The 15073-nt window shown below is 47.1% G+C and overlaps 1 protein-coding gene across 1 annotated transcript; it reads right to left on the reverse strand.

Moving 5' to 3' along the window:
• Positions 1 to 1399: 1399 nt before the first annotated feature.
• Positions 1400 to 7491, reverse strand: LOC139326301 (mitochondrial fission process protein 1-like). Its single transcript, XM_070956463.1, has 4 exons — positions 7274 to 7491; positions 4552 to 4682; positions 3701 to 3933; positions 1400 to 2081 (listed from the first exon to the last, which is right to left on the reverse strand). Exons 1-4 carry the CDS (start codon positions 7338 to 7340, stop codon positions 2009 to 2011), a joined length of 504 nt encoding a protein of 167 aa, XP_070812564.1. The 5' UTR covers positions 7341 to 7491; the 3' UTR covers positions 1400 to 2008.
• Between the last annotated feature and the right edge of the window lie 7582 nt (positions 7492 to 15073).

The following is a 15073-nucleotide window of genomic DNA, read 5'->3' on the forward strand; positions in this document are numbered from 1 at the left end:
TGGTTGGATTAACCCCTTTTTTTTTTGTGCTGAAATTTCTCGGATGAATGCAGCCAACTGCGGTTGATTTAATATCCTGCGATATAAATCGATAAGACTGCAATCTGTAAAGCAGTTATTTTGTCGACTCGGTTCTTCCAGGGAAGGCTGCTTCTCGGCACTATTGTGGTTGACACGTTCCCTTTAACCAGAGATGGTATTCAGCCGGTTCGTATCGGTTCGGGCCAGGAATGGGTTCTACTTATCTTTACTACCAGTTTGCAACAGGATTGCATGCGTGCGCGCCTTTCTTCGCACGCGCCATGCTTCCGCACATGTGCCTTGCTTCTGTACATGCACAGAAGCTTTTGCGCATGCGCAGATCGCCGAGGATGACATCCAGGGCAGTGAGCAGGGCCTCCCGCCAGTTTTACTACCGGTTCTTGCGATCCGGTCCGAACTGGGGGCAACCCACCACTGATTTGGGCGAATCGGTAGTGGAGATCGTGGGTAGGCCCGCCCACCCCAGGGGTGGGTTCTACTTACCTTTACTACCGATTCTCAACAGGATCACGTGGGCGCCTTCCTTCGCTCACGCGGGCGCCTTGCTTCTACGCATGCACAGATCACTGATGACAACATCCGGGGCGGTGGGCAGGACCTCCGGCCAGTTTTACTACCGGTTCTTGCGATCCGGTCCGAACCGGGGGCAACTCACCCCTGGCCCACCCGCCCCGACTCTCTGCCGTCCTATTTAGGCAGAGTTTTGAGGCTGCGTAGAAGAGGCACGTGTGCGAGCAAAGCGCATGAGGGGCGAACTGGTAGCAAGAAAATGTGACACCCACCGCTGCCCTTAACATTTTTTGGTGTGGCTAAAGGGACATATGGAAAAGACATTTTAACTCAGGAGTGGGGGGTAGAAGGGAGTCTTTCCTATTCTCTATTATACAGGCAGTCCTCGGTTTACAACAATTCGTTCAGAGACCGTTCAAAGTTGCAACGGCACTAAAAGAAGTGACTTGTGACCGTTGTTCACACTTACGACCTTTGCAGCATCCCCGGGGGGGTCACGTGATCCAAATTCAGACGCTTGGCAAACGGTTCGCGTTTATGACAGTTGAGGTGTCCCCAGGGAGGGGGTGACACGTGACCCCCCCCTCCTTTGCAACCTTCAGACCAGCAAAATTGACGAGGAAGCCAGTTTCACTTAACACAACCGGGTTACTCACTTAACGGCGGGAGTGATTCTTGACAAAAAAATATGCCGTAAAATGGGGGCAAAACTCCCAACGGTCTCACTTGGTAATGGAAATTTTGATTGTAAATCGAGGATTACTTGTACGTGACGGATATCTGTAATTCTGCGCTACGGTGCTACGATGGAATGCAAGGAACAGCCAAGGTCAATTTGTTTTCCCTTTATTTTTAAGACGTTCATTTTTAACAGTGACGTGAGTGAGAAATCCGTGGACCTGAATACAACTCCATTCGTTGCAAATTTCAGGGCAATTAAATCATTAGCTAATTAGTGCAATTCCTCGGTGAACTTCACAGCATAGGAGAAAACAGTGTGCTGCTTTCTTGCTCATCCTTGCTACTAGAAACTTATTTACTAGAATTTAAAGGACACCCAACTCCAGGTAAATTTGGGTGTGGCTTACATTATTAAAAAAAAAAACTTAAAAACAAAAATATTGATAATTGATAAGCACGTAGGAGCCGCTGCTCTAAAATCCAAGCTTGTTCTCAGAATTGTACCTTATTATCTTTTTTTTAATTAAATAAGACCCGGTTTTTTTTGAAAAAAGATCTGAAGATGGAGCTGAAATCAACATCCAGCTCTTCGTTTTTGCTCCCCAGCACCCGAACGACTTTGAAGGAAAATCTCATCCCATGCTTGATTCGCTCCCTTCCCCAAAACCCAACCGAACGGATCTGTTCCCCTGATCCACCACTGAACCCATTTCTGTGTGGATCCTAGAGGGAAGAGGTAGTGCAGGTAGATCTATAAAACACCGGACCGGCCGTCTCAAAACGAAGGCGGCTTCTCATCGCTTTTGTAAAGTTTGCGAAGGCTGGAATCCATTAAGAAATCCACGGACCTGTATGACAGCCAAAGAGAGAGAGAGGGAGGGAGGAAGAGAGAAAAGGATAGAGAGGGAGGGAAGGAGAGAGGGAGGGAGAAGGAAGGAGAGAGGGAGAGGGAGAGACGGAGGGAGGAAGAGAGAAGGAGAGGGAGGGAGGAAGGGAGAGGAGAGAGAGGGAGGGAAGGAGAGAGAAGGGGAGAGGGAGGGAAGGAGAGGGGGAGAGGGAAGGAGGGAAGGAGAGGGAGAGAGAAGGAGAGGGAGGGAGGAAGAGAGAGGAGAGGGGGAGGGACGGGGAGGGAGGGAAGGAGAGAGAGAAGGAGAGAGAGGGAGGGAAGGAGAGGGAGAGGGAAGGAGGGAAGGAGAGGGAGAGGGAGAGAGAAGGAGAGGGAGGGAGGAAGGGAGAGGAGAGAGAGGGAGGGAGAGGGACAGGGGGAGGGAGGGAAGGAGAGAGAGAGAGAAGGAGAGAGAGGAAGGTAGAGAGAAGGAGAGAGGGGGAGGAAGAGAAAGGGAGGGAGAGGGACAGAGAGAGGGAGGAAGGGAAAGAGAGAGAGGGAGAGAAGGAATTAAAAACAAGGTTTTTCTTAAAAGGAATTCATACTTCCAGAAAGGCAAACTGTATATAAATATATATTAACTAACCATACATACATACATACATACATACATACATACAGTACATACATATAAAAATATCCCACACCATATTATGAATTCCAGAATCTGGAAAACGCAATTTGGCTTCTAGACCTCAGCATCTTTAAGAGGCATGGACTTCAACTCCCAGAATTCCCCAGCGCGACTGGGGACTGGTGGATTCTGGGGAGCTGAAGTCCATACCTCTGAGAGAGAGGGGGCTGCAGTCCCGTATATCGCAAGCTCGGGAACTTGAGAATCGCTGCCGTACGGATAGTTCTCCACTTACAACAGTCGGTTTAGTGACCAAAGTTACAACGGCAAGGGAAAAAGTGACTTAGGACACTTTTCACACTTAAGACTGTCGTGACATCCCCGCGATCAAAATTAAAGATGCTTGGCTGCTGGCTCATATTTATGACGCTCGGCTCTTGTGGCCTGTCGGCCGCCAGCCCCTCCAGGACCCGAATCAGAGGAGACGTGGGAGTCAGAGTCAGAATCAAGGCAACCTGGGAGCTCCGAGGGGGAAGAGGGGAATGGAGCTGGCAGAGAGAGAGAGAGGCGGAGGAGGAGCCTGGGCCATCCGTCAGCCCTCAGATGGAGCGTCAACAGCCCCCAGGTCTGGAGGTGGCTGATGAGGAGGAGGAGGAACAGCTGGGTCCAGTGCCTGACGCTCAAATGCACAGAAGGCAGAGGAGAGGAGAGCAGTGGAAATCAATGGGCCGGTCCTCGGGACGGAAGAGCCAACGCTGCTACTATCCCCACCCTAGCTCTGGGGATAAAAGGCAGGGGGCGGAGATGAATAAATGTGACAGACAATTATTCATCTCCCTGCCGGACAGACTTGTTAGCCTGCGGTGAGAGAGAAACTTTTTGCCGGGGCTGCCGGCGCTCCTAATCAAGGAGCCATTGCTTCAACTACAGAGGGTTTGTCGTGTCTGAGGAGCTGGGTCAGAACCACTCTGCTCCCCTTAACCAAAGGGCTGGCCGACAGCTCATACCTGTCGATAGGCTTGATGATGAAGGGAATGGCCGTAAGCCCAACAGCCGTCGTCGTCCATTTCCTGACAGGGAGTGGCCAGCGGGTCAAGCTGCCCAGGAGGTAGAGGGACCCTGCGCAGATGCGGTTGATGGTGAATCCGGGAATGGCCACGGAGGCCAAGGCTTGCCAGATGAAGGTGTCCACCACGGCCACGGCCGCCTGCGTGGCCCTCCCTTCCTCCTGAGGTTTTGCCTGGTCAGAAGAAAGATTTAGAGCAGTGATGGCTAACCTTTTTGCCATCGCGTGCCAGAAAGGGGGGGGGGGCGGGGGAGGTTCGCGCACGTGTGTGCCCACACCCATAATTCTATGCGGGCCATTTGGGGCCTCCGGAGGATCTCCGGAGGGATGGGGAAGGTTGTTTTTGCCCTCCCCAGATGCATAGAGAGGATCTGGATCCAGGTGAGAAAGAAAAACGGGCCTTCCCCACCCACTCCAGGCCCTCCGGAGGCAGGAAACAGCCTGTTTCCCTACTTCTGGTGGGCCCAGACGGCCCGAAAATCAGCTGGCATGCGCGCTGGAGCTGAGCTGGGGTGCCCACTGATTCGGCTACGCATGCCACCTGTGGCACGCGTGCCATAGGTTCGCCATCACGGATTTAGAGACTCAGTCCTTATTTCTCCTCATTGAACCAATCACCGCAGCCTCCTTACGCGGTGGTCTCTCATGCGCCGGCTGGGGAATTCTGGGAGTTGTAGTCCACGGCTATTAAAAACTCGCCGAGGTTAAAAAAAAAACACACACACACGATTTTCCTGAACTAGAAAAGATGCACCGAAGCCAGGATGTGACTCCTCCGGCCGTCATACTTACAGCTGCTGCGGCTTTTTTACCCTTGTCAACCGCATCTGCTGTCACGTAGGCCGTTGCCACGCCGTAACTGGCCCAGACCACGGAGACGGGCACCAAGGCCCTGAAGGATTCTCCCACCTCGTTGGCGTAGCCTGCAATAAACAGCAAAGCCCACTCAGCTCTGTTTTTCCCCTCGTCCGCATTTTAATCTGCTTCGCAGCCTCCCCCTGCGAGGTAGGCCGTCCTCAGCCATCGTGACCCGGATTTTCTTCCTGCTACGCCGTACCTCAGTGGCTAAGACACTGAGCTGGTCGATCAGAAAGGTCGGCAGTTCGGCGGTTCGAATCCCTAGTGCAGCTTGCCTGCATGAGAAAGGGGGTTGGGCTAGATGACTTCCAAGGTCCCTTTCGGCTGAAGAGGTTGTAAAAAAAATGCTTTTAAAGCCTCTGACTTGCCTAATCGGCAGAGGCTTTCTTTTTTTTTTAAAAGCCTCTGATGATCCCAGCTGAGCCGCGCGATCATCAGAGGCTTTTATTTTTTACTTTTAGAAGCATTTTTTTGGCCAAAGAGGTTGTAGAAAAAACGCTTTTAAAATAATAATAATAATAATAATAATAATAATAATAATAATAATAATAATAATAATAATAATAATAATAATTTTATTTCTATACCGCCCTTCTCCCGAAGGACTCAGGGCAATGTACAGCCTATTTAAAAACACAAGACAAAACATCGATTAAAAATTTAAAATAATTAAATAGATTTGGCTCAATTTAAAACCCCACAAATTTAAAATACCCCAATTTAAAATTATTATGTTGATAGCCCAGCCTGATGATTGCGCGGCTCAGCTGGGCAATGGGGGGGAGGGGCAGAGATTTTTGCTACCGGTTCTCCGAACCAGCTGCCTCCATCGCTACCGGATCGGGCGGTCCAATCCGAACCGGGAGCATTTCACCTCTGAATCAAACCATAAAATTTAAAAAAGAATCAGTTCTAATAGATTAGGTGGGCAGACAGGCCTGCTCCACTCTCCAATTGAATTTGTTCTATCCCAATTCGGCAATTGGCAATTTCAATTTCAATGGAATTGAAGGAGAAATCCAATCTGGATTGGACAGCTGCTCCTACCCTAAAGGGGCATCCTGATCCAGATTAAATTTCGCTATGTTGTTGCACAAAGAAATGTTGTCAACTCTGCACTCTGCTGTGCCCTTCAAAACGCAGCTTTTTCCTCCTCCTGCCTCAAGCAAAGCCCTTCTCGGGATCCAAAAAGTCACCTTGAGCCACACTTCCACCTCCGGCTGTCTTCTTTCATGCCAAAAATCCAATTCTCACACTTTCTGGGCCTTCTTAAATTGTACCCCAAACACCCTCCAGTTAATCCTCGACTTGCGACCATAACATTTTTTTTATTGCCAAGGGAAATATTTATTTTAAGGGAATTTTGGCCCCTTTTGGGCCACAGTTTGTTAAGTTAGTATCCCGGTTGTTAAGTGAATCTGGCCTCCCCATTGATTCTGCTTGTCACGAAAGGGGAAAATCACATGATTCCCGGGGGGGGGGGATCTTGCAACCTTGGTGGCGCAGCAGACTAAAGCGCTGTTAAGTAACACCAGCTGCCTGCAATTACTGCGAGTTCGAATCTCACCAGGCTCAAGGTTGACTCAGCCTTCCATCCTTCCGAGGTAGGTAAAATGAGGACCCGGATTGTGGGGGCAATAAGATGACTTTGTATAAAAAAGAACACCGCTTAGGGGGGGCCGAAAGCCCTACTAAGCAGGTATATACAAAAAGTATGAAGGCTATTGCTTAACACATTGTAAGCCACCCTGAGTCTCCGGAAAAGGGCGGCATATAAATCGAACCAATAAATCGAACAATAAATAAACCGTCATAAATACGAGTCAGCGGCCAAGCATATCATAACCGGGGCCTCCTAAACCGTCATCGATATAACTCCGTGGTCAAGCATCCAAATTCAGGTTGCGGGAGCCCGGCGATGCTGCAACGGACGTTAAGTGTGAACGACAGGCTGCAACGGACGTTAAGTGTGAACGACAGGCTGCAATGGATGTTAAGTGTGAACGACAGGCTGCAACGGATGTTAAGTGTGAACGACAGGCTGCAACGGACGTTAAGTGTGAACGGCGGTCCTAAGTCGCTTTTTTCCCCGCACCGTCGTTACTTCAAATGGTCAGTAACTGAGCTGTTGTAAGGCGAGGACTACCTGCACAGCAGATTTGATTCTAATGGGGCTTAGAAAAAAAAAAAAGAGAGGTGGTGCAAAGATAAAAGATTTGTCCATCAAAAAGGTGGGCGGTTCGGCGGTTCGAATCTCTAGCACAGAGATTCGAACCACCGAACTCTGTGAGCCAGGGGGTTGGACTAAATGACCTCCAAGGTCATTTCCAACTCTTGTTACCGTTACGGATTCCTGGCCGCATCTTGGGAAGGTCGGCGAATCTTCCGCCTACAAAAGCGAAAGCAACACCGATCCCCTTTCACTTTGGGGGATCACAACCCCCCCTCCCCCAAATTCCCTTTTGCTCTGGAAGGATCCCCAATACACTCCCCCCCCTCCCATTCCTTGCCCGGGATCCACTCGGATTGCAGGATCTGCTGGCTCTCCGGGTGCCTCGTTTTATTTCTCTCCCGGGGCGCAGCGCGGCGGGCACCGGGCCAGCCTCTCTGGACCGGCGGCCGCGGAGAAAGCGGCGCCCCTTCGCGGAATACTCACCCAGGTAGCGCACCCAGGTGTCCCGGTAGAGGTCCGGTGGAGGATCCGCGTCGCCCGGCCCGGCCATGCCTCCCTCCCTCCCTCGCTCGCCACCAGCGGCGGCTGCAAGAACGCGCCCCACCGCCTCTCCACCGTGCGCCCTGGGCGCACGGCGCACGGAGGAACCGGCCCCAAAGACCCGGCCCAAGCCGCTTCCCGCTGGCCGCGGAGAGGGCGGGCAGAGGCGGAGGAAGGGCGGTCTCGCCGCTGCTGCTCGGCCCCTCTCGGGCAGCTGAGCTCCAGCCGGCCGCCGGCGGAATGGATCAATTCGCCACGGCGCGCAACTCAGCGTGGCCAATTCGCCACGGCGCACAGCTGGCTGCGTGCGGGACAATTCCACCATTCAATTGTTTGAAAATAATTAAAAAATTATTATTATTATTATTATTATTATTATTATTATTATTATTATTATTAGTTAATCTTTAGTGAGATTCACAGCCTTTGAGGCTGGTTAATAGCTCAGCAGCTCGAGTCCTAACCAAGGACCTAGGAACTGTTAAGGTATCGTTAATCGGTAATATTAAGGTATATTATTATTATTATTATTATTATTATTATTATTATTATTATTATTATTATTATTATTATTATTATTATTATTATTATTGGTTAATCTTTAGTGAGATTCACAGCCTTTGAGGCTGGTTAATAGCTCAGCAGCTCGAGTCCTAACCAAGGACCTAGGAACTGTTAAGGTATCGTTAATCGGTAATATTAAGGTATATTATTATTATTATTATTATTATTATTATTATTATTATTATTATTATTATTATTATTATTATTGGTTAATCTTTAGTGAGATTCACAGCCTTTGAGGCTGGTTAATAGCTCAGCAGCTCGAGTCCTAACCAAGGACCTAGGAACTGTTAAGGTATCGTTAATCGGTAATATTAAGGTATATTATTATTATTATTATTATTATTATTATTATTATTATTATTATTATTATTATTATTATTATTATTATTATTATTGGTTAATCTTTAGTGAGATTCACAGCCTTTGAGGCTGGTTAATAGCTCAGCAGCTCGAGTCCTAACCAAGGACCTAGGAACTGTTAAGGTATCGTCGGAGGATGTAAGCTGTTCCGAGTAAGGTCGTTTTTTGTAGAGTCAAAATGTTCAAGTCCGGCAAATTTAGAATTTCTAAATAGCGAGGTATTATTATTATTATTATTGGTTAATCTTTAGTGAGATTCACAGCCTTTGAGGCTGGTTAATAGCTCAGCAGCTCGAGTCCTAACCAAGGACCTAGGAACTGTTAAGGTATCGTCGGAGGATGTAAGCTGTTCTGAGTAAGGTGGTTTTTTGTAGATTCAAAATGTTCAAGTCCGGCAAATTTAGAATTTCTAAATAGCGAGGTAGTCCTTTGGGTATTCCTCCAAGGGCTCCAATTACAATCGGGACAACACACGATTTCTTTTTCCACAGTCGCTCAACTTCGATTTGCAAGTCCCGGTACTTTGTGATTTTTTCTTGCTACTTATCTTCAATTCGTGCATCACCAGGTATTGCAATGTCAATGAACCAGACTTTTTTCTTTTCAACTATTGTTATGTCAGGTGTGTTGTGGACCAAGTGCCTGTCAGTCTGAATCCTAAAGTCCCACAAGATCTTGAGTTTCTCATTCTCTCAACCTGATGTTCCCAGTGGGTTTTTGCTGTACTCAAATCCAATTATTATTATTATTATTATTATTATTATTATTATTATTATTATTATTATTATTCTCATTCTCATTCTCATTCTCATTCTCATTCTCATTCGTATTTTGTTTGGTCTCTCCTTTGGCACCCTTCCTTTCGTGATTCTACTCTATTAGTTTTGTTCCCTAGGCCATCCATCTGGCAAGCTGGCAAGATTCGTTTTTCTCACCAGGTACATGTGTACATCTGAACTGGAGAGACTGTGTTGTTTCCGTTGTATAATATATGTGGGTATGCATACTTTTGCATTTATTTATTCTGTCATGGTTAGGTAGTGTATATTGAAGGTGGAGACCCTCTGAGATTCTATGCAAGAAAATTTCATTTTAATGTATGCCAATGAGTTGCAATTCAAAGTGACAATAAAGTTATTCTATAGTTCTTCGATATTAGTGTAACTCTTGTCATGTGGCGAGTTGGTCATGACAAGTTGGCCACAGCGAGTTGGCCATGTGAGTTGGTCATGGCAAGTTGGCCGTGTGAGTTGGCCATGGCGAGTTGGCTATGGTGAGTTGGCAATGGTGAATTGGCCATGGGGAGTTGGCCATGGGGAGTTGGCCATGTGATTTGGCCATGGTGAGTTGGCCATGTGATTTGGCCATGGTGAGTTGGCCATGTGATTTGGCCATGGTGAGTTGGCCATGGTGAGTTGGTATATGATTTGGCCATGGTGAGTTGGCCATGGTGAGTTGGCCATGTGAATTGGCCATGGTGAGTTGGCCATGGTGAGTTGGCTATATGATTTGGCCATGGTGAATTGGCCATGGTGAGTTGGCCATGTGATTTGGCCATGGTGAGTTGGCCATGGGGAGTTGGCCATGGGGAGTTGGCCATGTGAATTGGCCATGAGGAGTTGGCCATAGGGAGTTGGCCATGGTGATTTGGCCATGGTGAGTTGGCCATGGCGAGTTGGCCATGTGAATTGGCCATGGCGAGTTGGCCATGGTGAGTTGGCCATGTGAGTTGGCCATGGTGAGTTGACCTTAGCAAGTTGCTCTTGGTGAGTTGTCATAGACGTGGCCAGGACAGCGCACCTTCCCACCGGGCCCTCCAACCTGCCACTACCGGTCCCTACAGAAAGCGGGCTAGCCCAGCCAGAAAATCCCAGGATGAAGCAGCGGGTGGGAATGTCCCAGGTTAGAGGCTCAGGCCGGTACCATAATAAGAGTTGCCCAGTCAGGGCACCTTCAGTGGACAGAGACCATAGACAGGGTCTGTTTCAGGCTTAGTGCGCTTGGTGAAGCCAGTCAGTAAGGTTTGGGGGAGCAGCTAAGAGCCATAACTGAGAAAGGGGGTTCCTTCATTGTGTCCCACCGTAACACCCTTTTTTGTAGCATATTGGGAAATGAGAATACAGGGTAGTCCTCAACTTACAACAGTTCATTTAGTAACCCTTCAAACTTACTGGAAAAAGTGACTTAGGACCTTTCTCATTTTCAATGTCAACTGAAAGCTGGAACCAAATTCATGAGTGTCTTTTTTTTTAAAAAAAAAAATCAAATAGGCAGGGAATCCTTCCGTCAAGGCCTAAAGACTTGGCTGTTTCAACAAACGGGCTGATTCTGATTCTTGGGTTTTATTATTTATTTGTCCCTGTTTTAATTGGTTTTCTAATTAGGATTTTCCTTCATTATTGTATGTTTTTAACTTGTGTTCGTCGCCCTGAGTCCTTTGGGAGAAGGGTGGCATATAAACATTTGTAAATAAATAAATAAAATAAATAAATCCAGTTCAAACCACTAGATGGCAGCCAAGCGACGCCTTCTCATCCTGGTTTGAAGATTTCCCCTTGTGTGGAATCTGGGCAGTTCCACACAAGGGAAGTTTAGTTGCTGCAGAGATGTTAGTTAGGAGAAAGAAAGCCGGAAAGAGAAGCTTTGAGCTTCATATCTATTCTTGGATCCTGTTGGGAGATTTGTTGAGACAATCTTGGTTGTCGCATTTGTCCCATAACTTGGCTTCCTTTGAAAATAAAGGAAGATGGTTAGAAAGATTTATGGAAGCTATGATTCCAAGCAGACCACGATTCCTAGACCAGCATAGAACATAGGACATAACAGGATTGGAAGGGACTTGGAGATCTTCTAGTCCAGAGGTCAGCAACCTGCGGCTCTGGAGCCGCATGTGGCTCTTTCACCCCTCTGCTGCGGCTCCCTGTCACTCAAAATATGCGTCACAACCGCCAATGTGCGACACCCACCAGCACACGATTTATTGAGCTTTTCAACCCCCAAGATAAATCCAAGAAAAGAAAAGTTTCAGAAGAAAACAGAATGTTTAATTCGACTACATAGGCTAGTTTTGTGGCCGCTGAAGAAATAGTCAGGCACGGGAAGGGTTTTTGTGGCTCCCGATGTTTTCTTTTCTGTGGGAAACGGGTCCGAATGGCTCTTTGAGTGTTTAAGGTTGCAGACCCGTTCTTGCCAACCCCATACTTAAGCGACCCCATACTTAAAACAACAGACCCTATACCCATGATGGTGAACCTATGGCATGTATGATGGAAGTGGCACGCAGAGTCATCTCTCTGGGCACGCCAGCCATCGCCCGTTGCTCTTCCGGGTTCTGGCCAGCTGCTCTTCACATGCGCGGGAGCACTGGAAACCGGAAGAGCAGGTCTCTGACATGCATGCGCACTCCGCTTCTGGTTTACGGTCCACGCATGCACGCTGGCCAGCTGATCTTCGCACGCACATACGTGCCAGAAACTGGAAGACCACAATGACCAGTGCAAATGCACACACCAGAAACCAGAAACTCAGCTTCCTGGCGCACGTATGTTCTTCCGGTTTCCAGTGCTCCCCTGTCGAGTGTGGGCGCATTCCCGTTTCGGCACTCGGTGCCGAAAAAGTTCGCCAACACTGCCCTATACCATTTCAGTCCAGTTTCTTCTTAAAAGCCTCCAGTGTTGAAGCACCCACAACTTCTGGTGGCAAGCTGTTCCACTGGCTAATTGTCCTCACTGTTAGGAGGTTTCTCCTCAGTTCCAGGTTGCTTCTCTCCTTCATTAGTTTCCATCCGTTGTTTCTTGTCCTGCCCGTCGGGTGCTTTTAATGGCACACAATCATCAAAAGCATTGTAAAATCACGCCAGATTTTCGGGTACGTCAACCCCATAGCTGTTGCCGTTTGCTTTGCAGTGACCAGCTGGCACGAATTGAACCCGTTTCACAGGTTTTCCGACTCTCGAGCTCTGCTTGGTTTCCTCGTGACGTTTATTTTTAAATCCTTGTTGTCAAAGCCAGCCAACTGTTTCTAAAGCCCCCGTTTGATTTCTGCTTGGAAAAATAATGACGCAAAAATAAGCATTTTCACTCTTTTGGCTTGTACAATTCAAACGTCTCCCTTTGGTTGTTGTTGTTGTTTTTTTTTAAAAAAATGATTTTAAACGCTTTTAATGCTGTTAGCAGCCCAGAGTGAATTTGAAACGAGATGAACGGCAAATAAATTTAATCAATCAAATAATGAATAATAATGTAGCCCTGCAGTAATTTTTGCAATACCTAGGGGAAAAAAAGGAAACAGGACACTAACCAAACTTGCAAAAGCCTTGGTAGTACAGTGGTCTAAAGCACCCTGTTATTAAGACCAGCTGCCTGCAGTTACTGCAGGTTCGAATCTCGCCAGGCTCAAGGTTGACTCAGCCTTCCATCCTTTCTAAGGTAGGTAAATTGAGGACCCAGTTTGCGGGGGCAATAAGCTGACTTTGTAAAAATATACAAAAGGATGAAGGCTATTGCTTAACGCACTGTAAGCCGCCCTGAGTCTCCGGAGAAGGGCGGCATATAAATCAAATTTAAAAACAAATAAATTAATAAATTAAAGAGCAAAGATGTTACTAAATGGACAGAGGTAGTTTTCACAGAAAAAAAAAAACAACACAATGAATTTTCTCTTTGATTAAAACATTTGCATTGTTGGGAAAGCCACGATTAGACTCGACCTATGGGTTCATAAAATGAGATGGGCCACGGCATTTGATTCAGGCTTTGCGTGTCCCGTGAATGGAACTTCGGGGTTTGTAAACCGGAGTTTACACTTTTGTACCCTATGTGAATCCAATCAGTTTCAGTTTATTTAACAAGCTTCGGTAAAGAGGGGCTTCGCATGACAGGGGAAATCACATTCGTCCAGGCTGTCGGATTTGATGCTTGTCAGGGTAATGATGATTTAAAGCTGGCCAGCCAACGTAAGGCTAGTGCAACTGTAAACCTGATGAAATGTAAGGCTGATGCAATAAGAATGAATCAGCATTGGTGTAGCCTCTTCTAAGACTCTGACGGGGTCCACACAAGCCTTTTACCCCTTTAAGAGGTGTTTATAAATTTCAGCCAGGAGAGGGCGTATTCTCTCTCCTTGTGTCCGGTATTCATTGCTGAGTTCTCCGTGTAGAGTTAAGAAGACGATGGATTGCTTGTCAGGTATTTGCCAACCACGAATATTTCTGTATATGTCTTGTATATAAACCACTGTTCAATGTCTTAAATCTCTGTGCGCTGTGTTTTGCTCCTGAGTTGTCTCCTAATAGTAGTCATGCTGCAAATGGTCTGACAATGCTTTTAGCTCCTTTTTTTTTTTCTAGTTTTGTAGGCTGCGGAGTCTGCTGGAGTTGAAGGCTAATACATTTAAATAAATAAAATACAGTAAATGAAAAGTGTCCTGTCCCTTTTTGTGTTTTTTTCCAGCTCCCTGCATTAGTAACCAACCAAGTTCCCTTTTGTTGTTTTCTTTCAGGACTGTAGAATTCAAAGGATCGCTAGATGTTTTCAGGATCTCTTTGCTGCCCCCTTGTGGTGTTCAGGGCATTTGCAGCTCATGTCGGGCGACGTCGTTATAGCCGCTGCTTGCAATGAAGACACGGTAGGAAAAAACTTGGGTTTGAGGCTTGGAGCAGGAAAGATGCAGGGAGGGAGGGAGGCAGAAGAAGGGAAGGAAGGAAGGAAGGAAGGAAGGAAGGAAGGAAGGAAGGAAGGAAGGAAGGAAGAGGAAAGGAAAGGAGAGGGGAGGGAAGAGAAAGAGAAGGAGATAAATGAGAAAGGAAAAGAAAGGAAAGGGGAAGGGGAAGGGGAAGGGAGAGAAGGGAGGGGAAGGGAGGGAAGGGAAGGGAATGAAGAGGAAGGGAAAAGAAAGGGAAGGGAAGGGAAGGAAAGGAAAGGAAGGGAAGGGAAGGGAAGGGAAGGAGGAAAAGGGAAGGAAAGGAAAGGAGGAAAAGGGAAGGAAAGGAGGAAAAAGGGGAAGAGAGGAGGAGAGGAAAAAGGAAAGGAAAGGATAAAGGAAAGGAGAGGAGAGGAGAGGAAAGAAAGGGAAGGGAAGGGGAGGGAAGGGAAGGGAAGGAAAAGAAAGGAGGAAAAGGGAAGGAAAGGAAAAGAGGAAAAGGGAAGGAAAGGAGGAAAAAGGGGAAGAGAGGAGGAGAGGAAAAAGGAAAGGAAAGGATAAAGGAAAGGAGAGGAGAGGAGAGGAAAGAAAGGGAAGGGAAGGGAAGGGAAGGGGAGGGAAGGGAAGGGAAGGAAAAGAAAGGAGGAAAAGGGAAGGAAAGGAAAGGAGGAAAAGGGAAGGAAAGGAGGAAAAAGGGGAAGAGAGGAGGAGAGGAAAAAGGAAAGGAAAGGATAAAGGAAAGGAGAGGAGAGGAGAGGAAAGAAAGGGAAGGGAAGGGAAGGGAAGGGAAGGGAAGGGAAGGGAAGGGAAGGGAAGGGAAGGGAAGGGAAGGGGAGGGAATGAAGAGGAAGGGAAAAGAAAGGAAAGGAAAGGAAAGGAAAGGAAAGGAAAGGAAAGGAAAGGAAAGGAAAGGAAAGGAAAGGAAAGGAAAGGAAAGGAAAGGGACCATGAAGGTTTACTAGTCCAACCCCCTGCTTAAGTAAGAGATCCTATACAATTCTGGACAAATGGCTCTCCAGTCTCTTCTTAAAATGCTCCGAGGCAAGCCATTCCACAGATTAATTAAATTAGCTTTTAATTCATTGGAGAATCCATTACCATAATTAACAAACACCATTATAACTATAACTTATTCTAATTAAATAATAATGACTAATAAATCAAAGCAAGTGACTT

Source organism: Pituophis catenifer, unplaced genomic scaffold (genome assembly GCF_029215685.1).
Source record: "Pituophis catenifer annectens isolate HBS135680 unplaced genomic scaffold, rPitCat1.0.hap2 SCAF_38, whole genome shotgun sequence".
Classification (NCBI taxonomy): Eukaryota; Metazoa; Chordata; class Lepidosauria; order Squamata; family Colubridae; genus Pituophis; species Pituophis catenifer.